This window comes from Acipenser ruthenus, chromosome 18 (genome assembly GCF_902713425.1).
Source record: "Acipenser ruthenus chromosome 18, fAciRut3.2 maternal haplotype, whole genome shotgun sequence".
Classification (NCBI taxonomy): Eukaryota; Metazoa; Chordata; class Actinopteri; order Acipenseriformes; family Acipenseridae; genus Acipenser; species Acipenser ruthenus.
Window position 1 is genome coordinate 21,995,968 of NC_081206.1, and position 22,975 is coordinate 22,018,942.

General features: G+C 37.3%; 1 protein-coding gene across 4 annotated transcripts in view; it reads left to right on the forward strand.

Annotated features, from left to right (window-relative positions):
• The first annotated feature begins 541 nt into the window (after positions 1–541).
• LOC117417123 (BTB/POZ domain-containing protein 7-like) overlaps positions 542–22,975 on the forward strand; it is a 45,787-nt gene continuing 23,353 nt past the window's right edge. Inside the window, exons 1-3 of one of the 4 annotated variants that reach the window (XM_058991530.1) lie at positions 542–1,071; positions 8,035–8,116; positions 20,820–20,985. In XM_058991530.1, coding sequence (XP_058847513.1) covers positions 20,904–20,985 — 82 coding nt within the window. In that variant the 5' untranslated portion in view covers positions 542–1,071; positions 8,035–8,116; positions 20,820–20,903. The remainder of the gene's footprint in view (positions 1,072–8,034; positions 8,117–20,819; positions 20,986–22,975) is intronic. The other 3 variants (XM_058991527.1, XM_058991529.1, XM_058991531.1) reach the window with 3 other exon arrangements.

The following is a 22,975-nucleotide window of genomic DNA, read 5'->3' on the forward strand; positions in this document are numbered from 1 at the left end:
TTACGACATGTGGAAGATGATAAAGGAAGCTGGAACTTGCTGAGCTTTGTTATGCAGATTAACCAATGGAATGGTCTCCTGCAATGATGACATAGTTTGGAATTGGAACACATATTTACTGGTTACTACTTCTTGAACCAGGACAGCATCTTGGAGCAACATGACTGGTTTAAAACCATCAGTATGACCACACCAGTTCTGTTTAATGTTTGTTGCAAATCAACAGAACAAGGTAAATAAAACATATATATATATATATATATATATATATATATATATATATATATATATAGTTCGCTGTGTTATGATTTTAAATATATTGTTGTGTTAGCAAATCACAAAAAGGAAATGTATTTAATATAGGCCTATCAATGACCCTATATATGGGTCTGTTCTTCCTATATTGTTCTTCTTCCTATTAAAAAAATAATAATCCAAACCGCACCATTTGTATGAATGTGTCAGTATGTGGTAATAAATTAATACGAATCGGGTTTGTAAAACAACCTACACTGTCTGAAGCGAAAGGTGATGCAATGTATCTCACTCCACACCAGATGATGGCAGCACCAGCGAGACTTGGGCAGTGCGGGGATTGAAGCCTTTCGCTCCACATCCGTGGCATCGCCAGGGGCCTGAATCAGCCAGCAAGCAGCGTGAGGATAGGCCACCGCATTCCTCCAACCAGGTTCCGCGATTCGTTCAGGGTTGAAGAAAATAAAGCCGAGGAGAAGAGCCCCCACTACCCCCCCTCCGCTTTGAGTTTCTTTTTTTTTTTTTTACACGCAAAAGGTTAGATAATCGTGTGAAAAGTCGAATCAAAGTGGAATAAAACAAACCTGTGAGATATCTGGAAACCCCGGAGTGGGATTCCGAGGACGTGTGTTGAGATTTGAGGACCGTTGCTTGGATTTTTGTGTTTTTTTTCGGAGGTATAAAAACTTGTCTGGCAAAGGAGAGAGATAGAGAGGGAGAGCGAGAGCTAGCGAGTGAGTGAGTAAGAAGAATCAGACGAGAGTCTGAGGGGGGAGGCTGGAAAGGAGACCGTGGATCCTTCAAACTTCAAACCTGGTAGGAATATGTGCGAATATCTCGTTTCAAATAAGCTAGACAGGTTTTTAACAGAAACGCAAACTAACTTGTGCTTATTTTGTCTGTGTTTGTGTTATTATTAATGATTGTTGTATCAAGAATATAGCATAATAAGGTGGGCGTACGAACCGTAACGCAAATAACTAAGCAGCAGTTAATAATATACCCATTCTATAGCATTACGGATTCCAAGCAACTTGGAGGGTATATGGAGACATGTAATCACTTCTCAAATCCCCCTCAATCAAAACGTGAGACACATATTTCCCCCCTTGACGGGAGGGTGGTGGTGTGCCTTTTTGTTGTCCTTTTTTTTTTTTTTACTTTCGGGGAAATATGAATAAGTATGCGGGTTGATCAAAAAGTGCTAATTCCAATTTAAATATATGATTTTTTTACACACCTAAACCGCAACTAACTCAAATTCCGACATTCTGAAAGACAATGGGCTTTTCCTAGCCCCTGTCAATACTTGTTTGTCTTGAGCAAATACAGAGTAGCATAGTCTCACAAGGACAAGGTTTCTGTCGTCTCTTCATAAATAAAAGATGCATCGCACAGTAGTACCCGTTGCATACTATCGGATTAACAGTACAGTTGCTTGCAGTAAAGTAAAACCACTGGTGTCATTTCATCGCATTTTTGTTGCCTGTTGGAATGTCAGTAGCTGATGTGCTGGACTGAACTGTGAGTCATTTGTTTTAATCACAGGGTTTGTTTCATTTGCCCCATGTATGAGCACACCTCCATGGTTTTACTGTAGTTGCACCAATTCTTAACATTAAAAGCCTGACGTAGCGCTGTATTACATTGTTCCTTATGCAATGTGCAAAGACCCACCCTACAGGGATTTGAAATATGGTCCATGTCTTTATTACAACCTACTGTTTGAGTTTGCTTTGCCTACAGGGGTTGCTCAAACATTTGCAAAACATTTTGACTAAATGGGCTGTCCAACATGTGCCTAATTAATTTGTTGTGCAATTGTTACATGGGTGGGTGTGTGTGTGTGTGTGTAATTGATAAAGTCACTATTTTAATAACTAGCTTCCGCCTTGGTAGAAATAAGGCAGAAGCTGAAACATTGTAGCTAATCATTTAAAATAGCAAGTTTTCAGTTAATCAATCAATTTCAGTTAATCAATTACTTTTCTTCTTCCTTAAGTATTTCTAGTGATTGAGTATACTGTTGGATCCTGATTCTCCTTGGATATAAAGCTGTTTTTGAATTCTCTGTACTAATATATATACACCACAATTTTGTAAATCCACCCTTCAGCGAATGTATAGATGTTTTTAAGTGCAGTAAACATCTCATGCTGTTGATTTTCCAGTGTTTTGCAAAATTCACTTATGGCAGATGCATACAATTAGTCCAATCTGTGATGTGTTCAGTTTAAATCTTAAGTACATTTGTACAAGTACAAGTGTCACATTACAATTTTGTGATGGTTTACAATTGTATTACTAATAATGAAAAAAGTGTATCTGAATTGGTATCTTCCAATTATTGATATGAAATATCGGTAATAGGAATCAGCCCCGAATCACAGAATGGGAAGAAAGACGCATGATTTAATAAATACATTGATTCATACTTGATATTTATTTTTTTTTTTACTATTTTTACATTTGAGCCCTGCCGCAGTCATTCAGAAAACGCCTTGTGCCCTCTCAAAATTATTTCGCCTTGGACAGTTTGCATGCGATTGGCTGTGTGCAGCTTTGCATGCAGTATTTAAACAGGGATGCAAAATCCAATTTCACTATTAACTTGAGCAAATAGTGGAGGGAGTGCTTCAGCAGTGTGCTTTGGAAGACTGTCTGGATTATTTTCCAGATGGTAGCCAAATAATTTGATTTTGTTGCTGCCTGGGTGGGCTTCATTTCTGCCTATAATTCTGTTAAGACAGTGGCGAGCCCAGTTTAGGAGTACTGAAAGACTGTAATATGTAAAACACTAAACAAGAGTTGCCTTTCAGAATAGTTGTTACATGACTGAGCTCAAAACAGCTGTCCCCCCTATATCTGCTTTCAATTGGTATTTTGTTTAACATGAAATAATGAAAGAACCAAACCGTTTGTAGATTAAGCACTGTTGTAGTCATACTTTTATTTAGTTATCCATAGTAGCAGGAATTGAGTGGCTCATTGTCAACAATGGCAAGCTTTCATGAAAAACAAGTACGAATTACATTTGTGTGTCAGTCAGTCAGTCAGCCAGTGAGTGCTTGCTTGCAGGATCTGCTACTTTCTGGATTGCTCGGGTTCAGATTACCTGTGGACAATGCTGAGCTCCAAAAGTAACATAAAAATAATATGTGGTTGACTGCCACAACACATGCAGCTGGTGTCCAGCTATGTTTGCAGAAGTAAACAATGGCAACCAGGCATCCGTGGTCCTGGAGTGCTGCAGACACTTCTGGTTTTTGTTTTACCCAAGCCCTAATTGATTCAATGATTGGCTTAATTGGTCAGAATTACCATGTTTTCCAGGTATTTAGCAATTGATAATTAAGAGGTACCTACAAAACCTGCAGGATTGCAGCACTCCAGTACCAGTATTTACTGTCATATCTTGCCTGAGCCTAATTCTGGTCCCTTTTAATTTTATTTCAAACGGAGCTGACAAATTACGTGAACTGTTCATCCCAGATCCTACTTTTAACTCGCATTTCATTTTTGCCTAATTTAACGTTGTGCTTTTGTTATTTTCCTCACTAGTTTAACAGGGATGTCCTGACATGTTCTTTTTTAAGCATAAAAATGAATACTTGGTTCGAGTGTACACGATAGCAAGTCACTTGTCAATCTGAAGTCATTTTGCTAAGCAGTTAGCATCTTCAGGGGATTCTCATGAAGATCACACATTTCAGCCATCTACTTCTGACTGTACGTGTGCTACAGTGACAGTAGTGATGCAGAAAAACTCAAATTTAAATTCTTATAATTTTGAATGGGAGATGAAGTATCCGTGGCTTGTTTATCAAGGCGACAAGATGTACTGTATGTGTGAAAGAGCTGCTGGGCAAAAAAATAAATAACGAACACATACACGCGGATGTACAGATTTTCAGGAATCTTCGCTTAAAAGACACAGACACGGCGATACTGTTGAAATGCAGAAAAAATATGAAAGCACACATAGATGAAGACAACAAGCAGTGCTTAAAATCCTGTCTCATTGTCATGCGAAAGGTCTACTATTTAAGTGATAGTGCCTGCCGATGAGGGCTCTACCGTGAGATAATTGACCGCAACAGGAGTTGTGTCCCGAGCCGAAGGCGAGGGCGCTAACAAAAGTCAAGGTCAATTATCAGACGGTAGAGCCCTCTTCGAGAGGGCACTATCGCTATTAGAAAACTATTTTTACCGTTGTTTTCTTTGAAAAATAAAACTTAGGTTTACCTTGAACTTGTATTGATTTGTCGGGTACCTTTCCACTGAGTAAAGACTTTCTAAGAAAATAGTCCTGAACATATTTTAAAATAAAAAAAAAAACAAGGATGGCATACGTATAAATGGTTTTGGTGAATAATAAATTAATTTGGACCAATTGTGCCTTTGTTTAGTGTTTACTGTCCGATAGACGTGAACTACCCTTAAAAGATGCAAAAAATCAAAAAGAAAGCCAGCGCTTGCGTGGATTGATTTTAAATTTGATTCAGAGTTGGTGCTGAGATGTTCCAGCGCGCATCTACTGTCTATTAGTGCCTGCTAGAGCTGGAAGCTGATTGGCTAACGGTACTGAATCGTTTTCTAATTGTATAACAAAGAAAAAAGAGATTGTTTAAACTACTATATGGCATAGAGTTCAAGCATTCATAAAAATGTACCACAGTCACATCCCTGGAGTTTATTAGCCTTTGTTTTAACAATAGTTTAGTATTTTATAGATGGGAAGCAAAATTTAGGGCATGTGTGTTTCAGGAACGCATGAACAGAAAAGCTAGCATGACCTCTGAATTATGTAGGGAGCCATGAACATTTAGAATACTTTTTTGTTCTATTGTTTGACAATACACACTACCACCTAGTCTCATAAGGAATTAGAATGGGTCATCTTTTGTCAACCCATATATCGTCAAAATATGCAAGGAATAATTTTTATTAAGATTTCAAACAAAGCCAGACTGAGCTTATGCATCATTCAATAGCAAAACATTGTACAAATGACCTTCATACTCGCAATGAAGAATTAAGCCCAAATATTTATTTTTTCCCCAGTTGTAGAATATTCTCTCTCAAAATATAAGTATTGCAGGAGTATCAAAGACACCACTACAAGCATGGTTTTAGTAGTGATTTCTTGTACTACTACTTGACAACACTACACTTTTTCCCCCCATATTACTGGATGTTTTCAACCATTATCAGAGTTGTCATTCGCCTTGCTGGAGAGTATGCCACCGGGATACAAATGCATGTTTGATAAGGGAGGTCGGTTTGTCAAGGTTGATTCCAAACTGTCCTCTATTCTGAAAAGATGCAGTATAATCTGTCTAATACAGTAGCTGTGTATTTGTTGGTGCTGATTTTGTTCACATGGTCTTTTGCTGTGTTCCAATCTAACTATAACCAACTTCAGTTTGTACGGCAGATTGATTGTGTACCTGCTGTGCAGATAGAGGGCTTTTTAATCCTCAATGCAGACAGCCTGTCATCTTTTAAAAGCACCAGACTCCTGACAATTTAACAAAAAAAGAGTAAATAATAAAAACATATTTTTTTGTTTTCTGAAGTCAGCTGTCAGCTATTTGGGATGCATGCTGAAGTAGTAGTTGCTTCTCCTTTGTACTAAAAGAATGCAAGAAGACAGTTTTTATTGTTCCAGAAAGTTTTGTACCACATCCAAAACAGCATGCAATTTCTTAAATCCTTCCTTAAACAGTACAGGCTTCGTGGGACAAGCACTGTTGGATGTTTTTAGTTATTTCTGTGGTCTCAGTACTTGAGACTCGCATATTAAAACCAACTGCAGTATTTTACTGTCAGTGGTTCATGCACACTTTGTGCTTTTCAACCTACTCCATCTATTACCAGGTCAAAGAAAATCTTGAGTCACTTTGCATTCAATCAAAATATTTCTGCTATTCCGGAAGAGTAGTTTTTATAACTCTTCTCAAGGTCATAAGCAATTCCCTTGTTAAAGTGACATTCGTTCTTGACATCAGTAAGATCACAAAACTTGCTGCCATTTACCCCATTCTTTTCCTCGTTTTATATCTAAATGCCCTTCCTCCCATGGCAGACTTTATGATGCCACCACATAGGATGTGTATCGCCAATCCAAGTTTGTTCATGCAGCCCATAATACCATCACATTATAAGCACCATGTACTGTAATCCTGTATGTCTGAGAGGGTGCGGTAGGTCTAAACTAGGGTTGGGCGATATGTCGGTATTGTTGATTTTACTGGTACATTTTTAATGATGATCAACATTAAAAATTATCATTCCATTGTGTTTTTTTTTTTTTTTTGGTCAACCCTTATCTTGTGCGTGACGCAGCCTGATTATTAAGCGTTTGAACTTTCATAGGGAGGTGAATAGGTAGTGCAGATTCATATTTGTGTTACAGTATATATCCATTTTTAATTCACAGTACATGCAGTGTGAAGGTAACATGATTTGTGCAGCATTGCTGTGTTAATGTAGAATGAGCACTGCGAGGAAATAGCAGGAATGGTCTGTGAAGGCAGAGTGTCGGCGGGCATTGAGAGGGACGCTGTGGAGCACGGACACAGACAGCTAAATCCTTGTACAGCAATTCTCATTAGAGTGTCACATGCAGAACAATGACTGTTGAGCTGGTAAAATTCCATATGGAACCCCTATCAATGTCCTGTATATGGAAGCAATTGTCTTTTTTTAAATGAGCTGTAGGTTTTTGCAATGTCATCTTGTAAAATGACATGGAACAAGATACATGATTTATGTAGTGATCTTAAAGTACAACTTCCTGGCTGATTTTTGACCTTCATTGTATTTTTTATTTTTATTTTTTATTTTACACTGGAGGACAATGAAATTGTCACAGCCAAGTTGTCAGATGCGTGCACACTTACTGATCCCTTTTTAACCATTTACTTTTAAGGTCAAAAGACGTGAAGGGGCAGCAACTACAACTGTCTGTCAGTTGCGCATTTTGAATTGAAGCAGTCAATATGCAGTTTTGTCACTTTAAAGTAATTACTGTGCGATTCTTCAAACTGGCTTTATTTTTAATAAGGCTGGGGCGATGCCTAATTTTTCACTATAGATATTCTCCAAAAAAGCAGATGCATCGATTTAATCAACGTTATGAAAGGGTAAAAAAAAAGAAAAAAGCAGTAATACATATGGGGGCTGTGGATTACTGTGTAACATTGCAAGTGACGCTATAAAACTTCAGTTTAGTAATTAAATATTAAATTATTGTTTTTACCTTTTTTGTGTTGATTTGTACCAGTTGGGGGTCAAAGCAAAAAAAACAAAATAAGTTTCAATCCAACCAGTCAGAGTAAAAACCAGGACACTTGAATAAAATGCAAAACAGTAAAAGCAGTGCATTTCTAAAGTTGTATACCGCAATACAAAGTATATGCTGTGCTTCTCACAGTGCCTAACTTAGTTGGGCGTGCCACAGGTACTGTAACTTCATAGCAAGTCCACAAGTGCAGACTTGAGCAGGCAGACACTTTGATCCCTGAGGGATTAACACGTTAATGTGTTCATAAGTGACTCTGGTTACTGTAACAAGTAAATGTCCAAACAAGACTAATCCAAATCAAATTCTCTCTCTTTCTTGTTTGTACTGTGTGGTATTTGAAAGGAGTGCTTCCTTAAGTTTAACATCAATTCCATTTTCTACCGTATGCTGTGTTTTGCCACTTGTAAGTTTTAGAGGTGGATTCAGTTGCAGGCATTGAATAATCCGGGATTTATTTTCTTCCCCACCAGCCTGGATGGTGAAATGGTGTGTTGTTGGCGGCTGGTCTGAAAAAAGAAGCCCTTGCAGGCGGAGGTGAGAGTGAAATTCTAGGTTCGTCTTTTCTGCTTTAGAACTGCTTAGGCTTTTGATGCTCAGACATGTAGGGTCTATCTCGCTAATGTCCAAAACTCGCATCAATTTTTTACTACATTTTAAAGGGCTGCTGTTATTATTCTGGATTTGGTACCGTAGACCACTGCTTCCATTTATTGCAAGTTATATGTATCACTGTAGATATGCTGTTATTGTAGGTTCATAATTGAGTAAAATTGCACCACAAAATGCATAAATTTCACTTTCCAAAATCTGCTAGACCACTTGACCTCATTACAGAAATGACCTGGATGTCTGGCAATTGTGGAGCATTTAAAATTGTATAAATGACTTCCATGAAAAGCTGTCTTAACTCTCAAATGTCGGTTAAGTTTAATGATTACTTAAATGTTGGCTTACCTACCAATTTTTCTTTTATAAAAACAAATAAATAAATGTACGTTTCCCAGAATCTGAAAGCTGAATGTAATGGCATACTTGGGGAGGAGGCAGCCATGAGTGTTTTTTTTTTTTTTTTTTTTAAACCCTGACTTCATCTTTTGAGAGAGGTTTGATTTTGTCTTTGTATTGTGTTGCATTTCCAGTTTTCTGTCAAGGTTTGGGTGGGGCTACAGTAACTCTTATTCATGGAGTTGCAGCAGCTGATTTTCTTCCTTGAGACTGTGTAGTGTATTGGGATTAGGACTGGTGTACAGTATTCTTGGAACAAGTGAGTTTTATAACATTGGTCAAGAAGAAGTGAAATAGAAAAGCTAGCCTATAAAATAGTTGAATTGCAACCTAACACTCGTGTCTGCTCTGTTTCAGCCATCAGTCTTCATTTGTACAGCTTTCATCACTGTTCTAAAGTTCTATTACAGAACTGCTTGTTGTAATTAAGAAGAACATTTATGTGGAGTGCTTTGGAACCCAAAGGGAATCTCAATCGGTTCCTGTGACGGTGTGAAGCGAAGCATAGTCAGTACCAGAAAAACATTCAAATCAGTGCTGTATTTTATTTGTCTCTTTATTCTTGCCTATTGCCGCCAGCTGTGTCATACTATTGTCACTTCTCATCTTCGAGAGGTTAATAGGCTTTTTTGTGTCCATAAATGATTTAGATGAGGGTAACAGCCAGGTTGCAAGCTGCAATACAATTTTCTTAAAATATTGTAAGCTGTCTGAAGAAGTTGCTATCAGCAAACAGTTGTCAATGATTACCAGGGGCAATAATGCTACTGAATTATTTAAACCTTTGAGATAATGATGCACAGAACAATGACTGGCTCAATTCCCATTGTGTCATCTGGTCTTTTAATTAATATGTTTCTACAGAGAATGTGAAAATTAATTTTCATAGATAGACCATGTTTGTGCTCACGACATGTCATAACAAAAAATAATATCTGTTGTAGCAGAAAATAACATTGGGCAGGTTTGTCATGAGAGGTATGTTTTGGTTCTGAGCTCAATCTAATTTGACTGCATTTCAGTTTAAGAAGTGCTGTCCAATGTGAAAAGTGAATTTATCATTCACTTCAAACATTTAAGCACAATTTGAGAGTCTTACAATACAAATAGAAGCAATCAAAACTAAAATAGGTAAGTAACTGAGCTGGTTACAGAATGACACCAAATCAGTGAACTATGAACAGGAACTGACAAATAGTGCCGCTCTGAAATTCAGCAGCACACATTCCAATCACAGTGACAAGTCCATTGATAAAGCTGAGTTTTGAGAGTGCTTCAGAATCGAGGATCGAGAATAGCTACATTAGTACGGTCGACTTGTATTCCTCAGCAACAAAAAATCCTTTCCTACTGTTCTGAAATGCCTCAAACTCTTGAACAGCAGCCAATAAAACCTTTTTTTTTTTTTGAGATCCAGATGCAATTTTTCTCAGTTTAATTCTATAGAGACTGAAAGCTAGTTCTTAATATTGCGAAGATTTTGATTGATTGTAACCAACTTAATAGCGTGTGTTGACAGGCTCTTCATTTCCAGAACCCCTGGGACTGTGGGTTGGGTGGTGCAAAGCTAATGGCAGCTGGGACTATTGATTACCGCTCACATCCATTCAGCACCAGAAAGTTGTGAATGTTAGAGCGACACAGTGGCTCTGCAGAATGTTTTGTGTAATTGCATGGGCTGCATTTGGAGATTCCGGGTTAAAACAGAGGTCATCTTTTAATTTAAATTCAATGGCAGCTCCAAAGCTATTCCTTGGGCAGCTGTTTATCCTGATAGACCAGACATTAGCATATTGGATTATTTTATGAGGGTTGTTGCATTTGTGAATGTACAGGAACCAGCAGCAAAACAGAGACCTTTTAATGTATTATAAAATAATCCATTCAGCGAGAAATTCCAGCGGACAAGAATGAACGTGAAGGGGATTAACAATTGAACAATTCTGTGTACCGTTTTATATTGTGTTAAAGACCTGTCCCCTACAGTTTTTATGTAAATCCTGAAAGATATGCTAAGTTTGTTGGTCTTGCAGCTTAATGGTTGAATTTGAGTTTCCTTGGTTAAAAAATGGCCAGTTTGGATGAGAAGTCACCTCAGTAGTATGTTCTGTGTATGTAGATCGTGCCGTATGTTTTCATGGCATTGACGTCAGCAGTATGGGGTTAATACAGCATGTCCTCTGTAAAGGAAATGTGGCAGACGAACCTTTCTTTTGTTTTTGTTTCCAGCTTGACTTGGTAAACACAGCACGCAAGCAGGACTGTGAAAAAGAGGGCGTGTGTATTTGACAAGTCCAGAAATAGGTCTCATCACTCATAGAGGGGAAGTTGGTACAGCATGCACAGTAATAGACACTGACAAAGCTACTGGCTTTAGAAACTAAACAGTTACAGTGATTCGCTTTTAAATAATTCTTCATGTTAAGTGAATTCCATATGAAGGCATGACAAAGACTTGTAGCCATAATCATGGCAGCCTAATTCTTATGTCTTTGTCTTTTTTTAAGCAGTACAATCAGCTTATGGTAACATTAGACTGAATTAGAGAAGGGGGTCAAGTACAGGATGTTCAGAATTTAATGGATGAGGAGAGCTGATTATGTTTGTTTTATTTATTTATTTTTATTTCTTTCTAAAAGTGCTCCATTTTAAATATGTTTTCAGACCTGTCATGTTTGGAACCACAGTAAAACAACCAGCCTTAAGAGTATATCGGTGGGTAAGAGCGCTTTTCCTTGATGCCCACTGACCCACGCAAATGATTTTTGACCCACAATTACGTGAAGTTATAGTTCATGCTGGCTGACTTTAAGCCCCTAAGAGGAGCGTAATCTTTGCTTTGTCCTGTTTTATTATCTCGCTTTGCAATTTAATCACTATGCATTGTCTATGTGCAGGGTTATAAAAAAATAAATAAATAAATTACTCGGATGTAGCTTAAGCTGAGAAGCGCGTCTGGTGCTTTTTATTACATTATAAAACTTAACTAGGTTTTATGCTTGCACCAGCAGGTTTTTTTCTGTCGCTCATTGAGCATGAGAGACTGAGATGCTTTTCTTTTTGTATAATTGCAGCTTAATCTTCTCTTGTTCCAATTGTCTTTGCATTTTTATAAGTAGTACATCATTCTTCTATTAAGTTATCTTTGCCCCAATGCAGGTACAGCTGTAACGTATGTTTTTTCATAAATTAACACAAGCCCTAGGCTGTGGCAGAGGGGCGAAATGATTTATTTGTTATTGGTGTGCTCTGAAATAACTGCTCCCGAGTCAGCGCAGGGGTGGTAGCAGTGAGCTGAGCCTAAAATACAATTGGATATTTCAAATTGGGAGAAAAAAGGGGTAAAATCAATTGCTGGCTACTAAATTAAAAAAATAAATAAATTGCATGCCTGGATTAAGAGGTCCTGGATTATTATTATTATTATTAATTTCTTAGACGCCCTTATCCAGGGCGACTTACAGTTGTTGCAAGATATCACATTATTTTTACATACAATTACATTATTTTTTACACATTATTTTTACATACAATTACCCATTTATACCCACAACCCTCCGGTCAAGAGTCCAGAGCCCTAACCACTACTCCGCACTGCTGCCCTATGGATAATGCACTGCTGCGACCTATCAACAGCAGGTAGCCTGTGTTTCTATTTATGTAAGTAATTGTAAATATAACTACTGACTTGAAAATATTACCAAGTTTTGCTATTTGTTTTGCAGATTTGTGCAAGGCTTTCTATGTTTTTTCTGGTCTTTTTTTCTGAGATGGCATTATTATTTATTTATTATTATTATTATTATTATTATTATTATTACTATGCACGGTAGAAATCCATGTGCTTGAAAGGGTCGTGTTCGTTGTTTTGATTTTTGTTTTTGTTCCTGGTGATGTGATTTAACCACGTAAATTGCGTTATCATGTTCTTGTTTGGATCCAAACACTGATCCAGGCATCTCTAGTTGCTGTAGCTGAAAGGGCACTGCGGCCATAATGGCCATGAATAGACATACATTTTGAGGGGCATCCGTGGCAATTGCCGGCGTTGATTTTGAGCCCTGCAGTTGTAGAGTTTTTTTTTTTTAAGTCACAACAAGGTTCAATTTAACATGGAATTGATTTACCACAGAATTTTAAATCGAGACCAACTCAAGGGAATGCTCCAGTAACTGAAAAAAATGTCTGCAATGATCACAGGATAAATTAAATTAATTATCAAGTATTAATGGAACTAATTTTATTACAACGGCCTTTAAATGGACACACATGGGACTCTCTTCACTCTACAGTATGACCCCCACTGTTGAGAGATTCTCTGCCATTTGCCCCTACTACACAGCTGACCTGTGACTTTCATTGTGCTTTTACACTGGTGAACAGTAATGTATTTTCTGACCCATCGCTTAGGGTGCTGTGGCTTATAAAGCTGACGTAGAGTGCTAGATTTTGACACAGAATAAGCCTTGGGAATACAATGAGAAGAAACATGTACATAAACTAGGGGACACTATTGAAACCAATATCATACGGTTAATTAAGGTGTGTTGAAATCACTGAGTGATGCAATGCTAATACAGCAGTTAACTGTAATATTCATATGTGGTTTTTAACAGTTTCCCCTTATGGGCAATTTTCTTGAACCATTGTGTTCCAGTACCAAAATTCAGTACTCTAATATTAGCAAGCTATGTGTGGATATATAGATAAAGCATTGTTGTCACCTTATTCCTCATAATAGCCTTTAAGATAAAGGGATCCATAGACAGTAAATGATTGATACACTTTGTACGAAATGATGCGAATTCTCATTAATAATACATTTGTAAAATATTCTCATTTCATTTCTGTGCTTTAATTATATGTTTTGTTGTGTAAAGTTATCTGTCAGATATTTACTGTATAACTACCCGATTTCAATGAATAATTTAAATTGATATATTGCATTATTAATGCATAATAAGGTCTTGTTTAAATAAAATGTTATCCAAACAAACCTAAGTCATGGGGTCTCCTTTTCAATTGTTAGATGTAATCCATCACTTTAATGCTGGTGTGGTTGTAGTTTTATTTATTTTCTGATTGGCGACTTTTGTTGCAAGTGCAGAGTTTGTGGTCCTGAATTTCCATGTAGTGCCATCCTCTCAATATGAATTTTGAGTACCATTCATGGCTGCTCTGGAAAGTTAAATGGAGAGCAGAGGTGTTCTGTTGCAGACAACAGCCTACAGGAAAGCTTTATTTTTCCAAAGGCTTTTCTTTGTTTTGATCCCCAGCATTCCAGATTTTTCAGGCTTTACTGGGATGCTGTTGTCAGCCTGAGTCGCCGTTCCTGAATTTGATAAGCTTGTAATCTACATGTCTGCACAGTGCTATTGTAGTGTACTCCACTCTGAAATGGCATTTGTTTGCTTTTCAATAAACAAGACCTATGTTTTTGGTCCATATACTTTCATTAAAACTGCTTACTTTTCATGGATGTGATTCTGTACAGTTTTGGTAATAATGAGTCAATTTATAAAAGCAATAACATTAAAGGTTTGTGGTTCTACTGAGTATTATTATTATTTAGAAATGTTGCTTATATGTATTGCAACTAGATCATAGCTAAAATCTTATTAGCTTGTTTTTTTTTTCTGCAAATCATTGAAAATACCCTGACTCGCCTGAACTCCCTCTAGACACACCAAGAGCCTCCGATCTAAACTAATGGAAGCATACTAGACTGCACCCTTTGCTGTTTTCTATAAGCAACAGGACACTTAACAGTCTGCTAGGAAGTGTGTTGCGCCCCCCCCCAGACAGCAGTCTCCCTGTCCATCGGAGCCGTCTGAAGTTCTAAGGAAGTGTTCCAGGAAACTGCTATGGACCCAGCCAGGACAATCCGCTTTTAAGATATGGTCTTCACTATATCCTGAATAACCCCATTCAGTAAGCCTATGTACACAGTTATGGTAGTGGGCTCTGAAAGTTCAATTGAATTACTGGTGCAGACAAACTCTATTGCTTTAAGAGGACTGAGCTGAAACAGAGAATAAAAATAGAATAGGCTCCAGTAGCTCAGAAATACCACAGCAAAATAAGAATTTCAGTGTTTCATTTGCTATGCTTAAAAGTCATTTTTTATTTGTATAAAGGTTTCAACACTACAACACATCAACAAGCTGGAAATATTGCAATATTGTGTATTATGTTACTGAAGTATTTCATAGCATTTCAATACCATACAAACCAGATTTAACAACGACATCCAGTCTTAATGATTTCCTGAAATGGAATGGAAATCAGTTGTATGGATGATTATATCAAGGGCTTGGGTTTAACTCCATATTGTGAAATTTGATAAACAGCCTGGGTCTGGACTACTACAGTATTTTATTAGATGTCCTTCTGCATTATCCTTAAACTAGTACATATTTTAATTATTCTATACAATATTAGGTAACTCAAATCAAATACTTTTGTATAGGGAAGATTGAATACCAATGTACTGCAGTCGTACCCTGAAATATGCAGTGCCAGTCTAAACTAAAACAAGATTATGAAGAAAGATTATTACTTGTAGGATAGAAATAAAAACTAATATCAAAAGAAAAATGGTAATCGTAAGTTTAAAATCTCATCATCATGTACGCTAAATAGCTTTTTGTGAGTGATTTCAAACAAAGCATTTATTTGCCAAAGCATTTTTAGTATTCGAAAATAGTACATTTATTTATGGTGGAGTAGAAAAAAAAATAGAATAAATAAGTCTCCTGCATAAACTGTTCCCAGAGTTTGACTTGCAGTTCTGGGGCCTGAATGAATACTTATACAAGCCATCCGGCAATACATTTAATAGAGAAAATTGTAAGGTAATGCACGCAGGCAATAAAAATATGCATTATAAATATCATATGGGAGATACTGAAATTGAAGTGTATGTTGACTCAGAAATGTCTTCATCTAGACAATGTGGGGAAGCTATAAAAAAGGCAAACAAGATGCTTGGATATATAGTGAAAAGTGTTGAATTTAAATCAAGGGAAGTAATGTTAAAACTTTACAATGCATTAGTAAGACCTCATCTAGAATAATGTGTTCAGTTCTGGTCACCTCGCTACAAAAAGGATATTGCTGCTCTAGAAAGAGTGCAAAGAAGAGCGATCACAATTATTCCAGGTTTAAAAGGCGTGTCATATGCAGATAGGCTTAAAGAATTGAGTCTATTCAGTCTTGAACAAAGAAGGCTACGCAGCAATCTGATTCAAGCATTCAAAATTCTAAAAGGTATTGACAATGTTGCCCCAAGGGACTTTTTCAACCTGAAAAAAGAAACAAGGACTCACAAGGGGTCACAAATAGAGATTAGATAAAGGGGCATTCAGAACAGAAAATTGGAGGCACTTTTTTACACAGATAATTGTGAGGGTCTGGAACCAACTCCCCAGTAATGTTGAAATAAGCTACTAACAACCAAACGAGCACGATGGGCCGACTGGCCTCCTCTCGTTTGTAAACTTTCTTATGTTCTTTAAGTATTTTTATGTTTTCCTCTTTTCTTTTTTTTTTCTTTCTGCGAGAGGAAGAACTTGCATGGCTTTTAATTTTACGCTTTATTGTGCTTGTTCCGTACATAAATTAAAAATTGCATGATTAGTAGGAAACCCATTGCTGATCAGGTAGCACTTAAACATTGCATGCTACAGAAGGAGCTCTGTGTATAGGTGTTGAAATCAAAACTGCGTAAACATGAATGGAAGACCGCTCATTCTGTGCACACGCCCCATTTTTCCATGTTGCCATCACAGAATCCATGGGCAGGGCCATGTGAACTGCTTTTATTTTTATGTGCGGGGAGGGTCTTGTTGCAGGAATGTCGTAGAGCTGTGTTTAGGGTATTAGTCAGCGCACAGCTGCCTCAGTGGTGCAGTGAGCTGTCACTTCTCATTAGCGTCACGTAATCCAGGCTGTCTCTGCGGTTGAGAATCTGTCACAGAGCACAGGCCATCAGATCAGTGCAAAGAGAACATGGAGAAACAAACAATTTAACAGTAGGGCCTTTATGGAGGGATTATTAAGTAGCAACTGTGTTTGTTTACAGGCCTGGGAAGTTGTTGTTGCAAAAAGGATCAATACATGTATACCATTTGAGGGCAGGGACGTTTGTGATTATAAAGTATGCCTTGTAGAGTGTCTCTGTTAGGAACCACACTTGTTAAGCAGCTGCTGTGCTCAAACCCCACTAAATATTCATAAAAAGCCTCCAACTGAACTTCAGAGAATCCATGAAGTCTCTAGGCAAGTGTTCATTCCCATCCAGTTTTGATTGTGCCAACAAAGGTACCAAAGGCTAACAAGTCTGATCTGGTGCAACCAAATAACGTAAAAAGGTGTGTTACGTGCTTTGCTGACCAGATTGCATGTACTATATTCCCATGTTTTTATATAATTAACACTTTTAATATAGATTCAATAAATGGGAACACCCAAAACGAAGATTACATTTACAAACTAGACAAGATTGAAATACAGTACTAAAGTAAGGACATGCTTGCCCTCTAGTGTACATTGAAAAATACAGAAATCCCCATGGTTTCTCCCCCTCCCCCCATGTGGTTTCTTCAGTTTAATGCTACAGAGTAAGCAGTTTTGCTGGACTTTCCCTCGTCCAAGCCGCTGCAACATTAGACTAGCTCTTGGTGTGATTTGTGTAAAGGCCTGTTAACTGAGAAATCTCTTCAAATAGCATTGCCTCCAACCATCCATACAAGTCAGTGGTTTTGTGTTGAGCTTAGAAATACACAGTTAAAGATAAAATATCCTTTAAACAAAGGATTTTAACTTTGTCAGCTCCAATTTGTGATGGTGGTGTTGTTTTTTTTTTTGACAACCAAGTCAAAGAGAAATTGAAGCTTATTGGACAATTGATAAACGAAGATCGCTTTTCATAGGAAGACAGGTTTGCGTAGCACAGTGCAGTGAGTACGTGATTACTCTGTGACTTACGTAAATTGTGTAAACCACGCTGAACTCTGGAGGGAGCCGAGTCCTCTGATTTCTCAAGCTGCTGTTGCAAAGAAAGTTGGCGTGTCGACATCGCAGTGCCTCGCCTTGTGATCAGATAGGATTCTTTATTTAATGTAGAAAAACTTTTGTTTTGTTTAGGAATAGAAAAAAAAAACAATTGACTAGTATTTTAAATGATGTATTTAACATTTACTCATAATGTGACGTTATTTCATTCTTCAGGATATTTTTGCTTCTCCCGATGTGTCCCGATAAAGTGGCGCCGACTGTACTGTGTGTGCTTTCAGTCAATGTTCCAAATCCACTATTTTATTTGGCACTAATATTGAGAGACCATCAGACACCAAAGAGGTAAAGCCAAAGATTAAATTCACTTGAAAGCCAAGCTTTTCAATTTCCTCCCTTGAGGGGTTCGCCCAGGGCAAGGTTGATGCTTATTGGTGCAGGCATTGTGCAGGGAAGCTTAGTGCTGTGGTTTCCTTCACTTACCTGATCTGTGTCTAAATAGATGAGAATACATTCTCCGAGCTGGAATAGCACCTTGCATAACTTGCCATAACAAAATCCCCATCCCCCGTTTTTATAATGCTGTTTGGTTATAACGCTCATATTGTGTGTCCCCCGAGACCCGCGTTATAGCGAGGGAGCACTAGATTTATTTCAGGAATAAACAAAACAATGTTTAACTTGAACTGCTGTTGGCATCCTTTGTTTTGTACGTAATTCACTGGGGTAAATAAGTCCTACACAACTTATTCTTTACTTCTTCTGGGATAGTTTTCTATTTTAACGTGTTACGTATTGTACAATAGACACACACACAGGGTCCACGGCCATGCCCTCTGCTCTTGCTGCTATGCCGTCTCTGCCTGCATTCAGAATAATATAATGGCTTTTATTAAATAAATAAATAAAAAAATAATTAACAAATATTTAAACTATGAGCGAATATCCGAACATGAAAATCCTGTGTTCGTACCAGCACTAGATACCAGTAAAAGCATTTTTCGTTGTACCGTATTCAGTCAATATCCTAGCACAAATGATGTTTTACACAGTCTTAGACCAACAAAGAAAGCTGTGCACAGCATGTCTAAACTAGACTTGTAAACAATTTTCTTCATTATGCGGCATCACTTTCAAATTTCAAGTGTTACTGCAGCTGGAGATCGAGTAAGCCATGTTAATCAGTACTTAAAATATTCTGAAAAATGAAATGGAATAGAGACTGCACACAGCCTCTTCTCTGGAACTGTTTTCTCCATCACATGTAGTTTTATATATACTGGAGGAAACCCTTCCCCAGAATATGGTTAATTTGAGCTGGAATTTTGTATCTCTATGATCTCCTCCTGGTATAGGTACCACAACCTATGGGATCAGTTCTGCTAAAGTAGAGGTGGGACGTGTGGCAGGGCTAAGTTTAATGTGTAGTGTAGTTTTATTTCTCCTTTCTTGTTTTGTGTTATTGTTTTGTAAATTTAGGTAGATGCTCCATCTGGGACATGATACCTACTGTGTTTTGGTTTGCAGGGATAAGCAGCTGGGCATTGGTCAGCTGTGGCTCCCTAACCAGCAGGTGGGCGTGTCCTGGCGGAGCATCTGACACCCCAGCTATGAGCCAAGGAGCAGGGCCACCCACGCTACCAGACAACAAACACGACGTTTGTGAAAAAATCGTCTTCACGGCAGCCTTTTGTTTTCAGTGGGGTTTTTTTTTGCCTTGTTTTTTTTTCCATCTTGCACACTTGTTTGATCACCCATGATATACCATTGCTGGTAATCGGGTGATATTTCTTGCTCGTTGTGAATAAGTCCTGAGTGTCTGTGCTGTGTTACAACTACAAATTCAGTGGATAAGTGCCACCCTGAAATGTTGAAAAATCAGTTTTAACATAAAATGTACTTATTTATACCTTTTTTGGAGTTTTTTAAAAATGGCATTTCACCTAATTCAGATGTGGGTTTGTGTACGATATTTGAAGTAGTCTATGCAAACCTCCTAATGGCTTGTGATCTTTAAGTGCCGTGGGGTTTTGAGGAAGGCTTTCCCATGTTAATCTCGGTTTACATGTTAAGGGACAATTCAACAGCACTTTTCTTTGCCATGAACAGTGGGAGTTAAAAGCTTCCCACAGGCTACAGCATCTTTAACAGAACCTCTCATTCCTCCTCAGTTAGTGTGCACTGCCCTTTTACTGGCAGAGAGTCGAGTTGTCACTCATTTTGACTGACAGTCCTCAAATCTAGTAGTAAAATTAGTAAACCCTGTCAGTTTTGACTAAACCGCTGCCCTTGATGTGCGTTTTAATTCAAGCCTTGTCTGCAGACACAGTAGTAAAGCTCACTGTCCCTCTCAAGAGTAGTATGCGTTTGTGAGCTTATCATAGGAAAAACAAACACATAATTCAGAAGTTGAATCTGCATAAATTTGTCATTCCTGCCAGCTTAAACTTTATACTGTACCATGATGAACTAACTGTTCTCTGTGGCCCTAAAATAAAGGATTTATGAGTTAAGTGCAGTACATGAGCATGCTTAGTTTTGCTTGTAACAACTTCATGGCAATATATAACAAACTGTGTTGTAGTTTGTGGGCAGTCAATAATGGATGCCCAGTTCTACAATGTGCTGAACCTCCATAAAGTGTTTTTTTTTTTTTTTTTTTTTTAAGATGTATCCTTCAATATTTACAGCTAGTTACACCAAATCCAGTGAAAATACTGTTCCTAAAACAACCATCACAATTGGCCTCAATAAAACAGCAGCTTTTTAAAAATAGAAATCCTTTGAAAACGTCAATAGAATGGGAAACAGAAAATAATTATTAAAAGTTAATAGCTAGCTAATGCTTTTAAACCAATACCTCTTATGTTGACAGTGTTAACAGTATTTCAGTTCCCTATTTTATTGTGCCGAGGATATTTTTGATTCTTTAAATGTTTTCCCTTTTTTTAACCAGTATATGCAAACATTTCAAATACAACCCTGTAGATAAACTGCTGCATCCTGATTCCTGTCCACATGCAGTGATTAGGTACAAGGAACTAGCAGCATCTTTTTGAAGGAAGTTTGAAATTGTAAATGTCATTTTATTGCACTTTATTCTTTTGAACACTTAATTGGATAAGTGTTGTGTGTTTTTCTTGTTTAATTCAATGGAGCATTCACATGGCCTATTGTGTAAAAAACACCCATCATGTTGTCTTAAATAATTAAATGTTTATTCCAACTCTTTCAGAAATGGATGACATGGATACAGTAGCAAGTCAAAAACAACACTGGGCAGAATGAAGGAGTGGACCCAGCAGCTGATGTGAAGAAAATGGGTGTTAATGCATCTAACTACCCTCACTCGTGCTCCCCTCGGATTGGGGGAAACTCACAGACACAGCAGACATTTATAGGTACAGTAAAGCCCTTTCATCCCTACCCCGCTCCTTTCCACCCTAATGTATTCACTTGTGTAAGACAGCAATCAGTTGATATTTGTATATGCCACTGTCTTATTTCCCCGGTGTAATTGTAAGTATAATGTTACCATGTTAAGAATCTTATCTAGGCTATACTTCATAATACATAATTTTTCTTGACAAGGCAACTTCTCATACCCCATAGAGTTCACAGAAACGGTTTTATCATTTTAAATTCAACAAATATTTTGGGAGAAAATGGCTGATGCATGGAGATTTGATTTAGGTTCCAAGGTCCAGATGAGTCATGCAGCAGGAAAATAAGAATATTTAAACATTAAGGATGTGGGAGGAGGGGGATAGGAGAGGGGGAGGGGGATAGGAGGGGAAAAGGGGCCAGCCTACTTAACTTTAATGGAATTGATGCACAGTTTAAACCAAATGAATTGCAAACAGAAATCCCAAATGTCAAAGCATACAGAAAAATAACTACCAAGAATTAAAAAAAAAAAATTAAAAAAATAGAATGTATAGCTTTAAACCATGGTAGATAGCTGGTGGAAATCCAAGCCGTTTTAATAGTCAGCCATTCATCCAGATCTGCTTGCTTATAATGATGGGTGCTTGTCATTTTCACTTGGCATATATTTCTCGCATTAGGAGAATTCTCTGCACATAAGTGTCCTGTAAGCAGGAATTCTACCTCTGTATTGGATAGTGCAAAATTCATAGTTTTGTGATTCCTATGTGAATAACACGGTGAAAGAAAGCATTATCTGAGGCAAACTTGTTGGGGTTTGAGCAGGAAGCTCACTCTACTCGAGAACCCAGTGTTTACATCTTTGGGAGCATTTAGGGACGTTTCTTCAAAGCTGTGTTTAATCAAAGTAAAACAAGTTAATTTGATCTCCTAATAGTGTAATGGTAATTAACCTTGGTGTCATTAAGCTGCATTTAAAAAAGAAATATCTAATTCGTGCTTCAAAAATGAAGTTCAATTACCTCTTCAAATGAAAATCTAAACCTTTGATTGAGACGTCCAGAAGTGCTATTAAGGGAATATAACTCAGTAATGTGTTTCTACTGTTTTAATAGTGTTGCAAAAGTAGAACTTTGTCCAGACACAGTGGTTGAAAGTCAAAGTCGCTCCTCGTGTAGTTCTTTACTTAAGACTTGCAGTACATTGCCTCTTCATGCTGTTTACAAAGTGGTATACAATTAATTAACCAGAGTTAACACACTCTTTCGGATTTCAGGTCTGCTCATCTTAATTTTAGAATATACTGATTTCTGAGAGTGATTTTAATGTTAACACGAGAAAATTGAGAGATAGTAAAGTTTTGTAATCCAGAAAAAAGCCATAGAAGGCAAACAACAAAATGTGAAGATGAAATACACTAATAATGTTGTATAATGTTTGGCGCTGCAAAGATTGTGTCATTCAGGAAAGCTGTTGGATACCATTGATCCTATTTTTTATAGGCATTATGCCATTTTTCTGTCATTCAGGTACAGTTTAGGTGTATACTGTATTAGCAGTTAATTACTATCCAGTGTATCAAGGCAAATGTGCATTTATGGAGAGGGAGCTAATGGAGGGTCAATACTTGAATTTGACATCTAATGTAGCTCTGCATGTTCTGAGATTTTTTGCAATTTGCTCCTGAGAAAAAATGAAATTGCATTTTAAACTACTGATTTTAATAATTGTGTTATTATTATCAGATGTATTTTTTTGTCGTTTAGAAAGTAAGAGTACGGACCTGAGTGAAATGTTTGAGAATTGATTCTACAGAATTGTTTATAGTTGCACGTGTCTGGTGAATTAACATTTAATATGAATTCATTTTGAAGTAGTAGTTTCCATTTTATACCCAAGAAATTTTTTTGAATAGCAAAAATATGCTATTCTTTGCACAATAATCTCCATAGGGTATAAGTCTATAATTTAAATTCTATCCCCATCAATGTTTTAACATGCAGG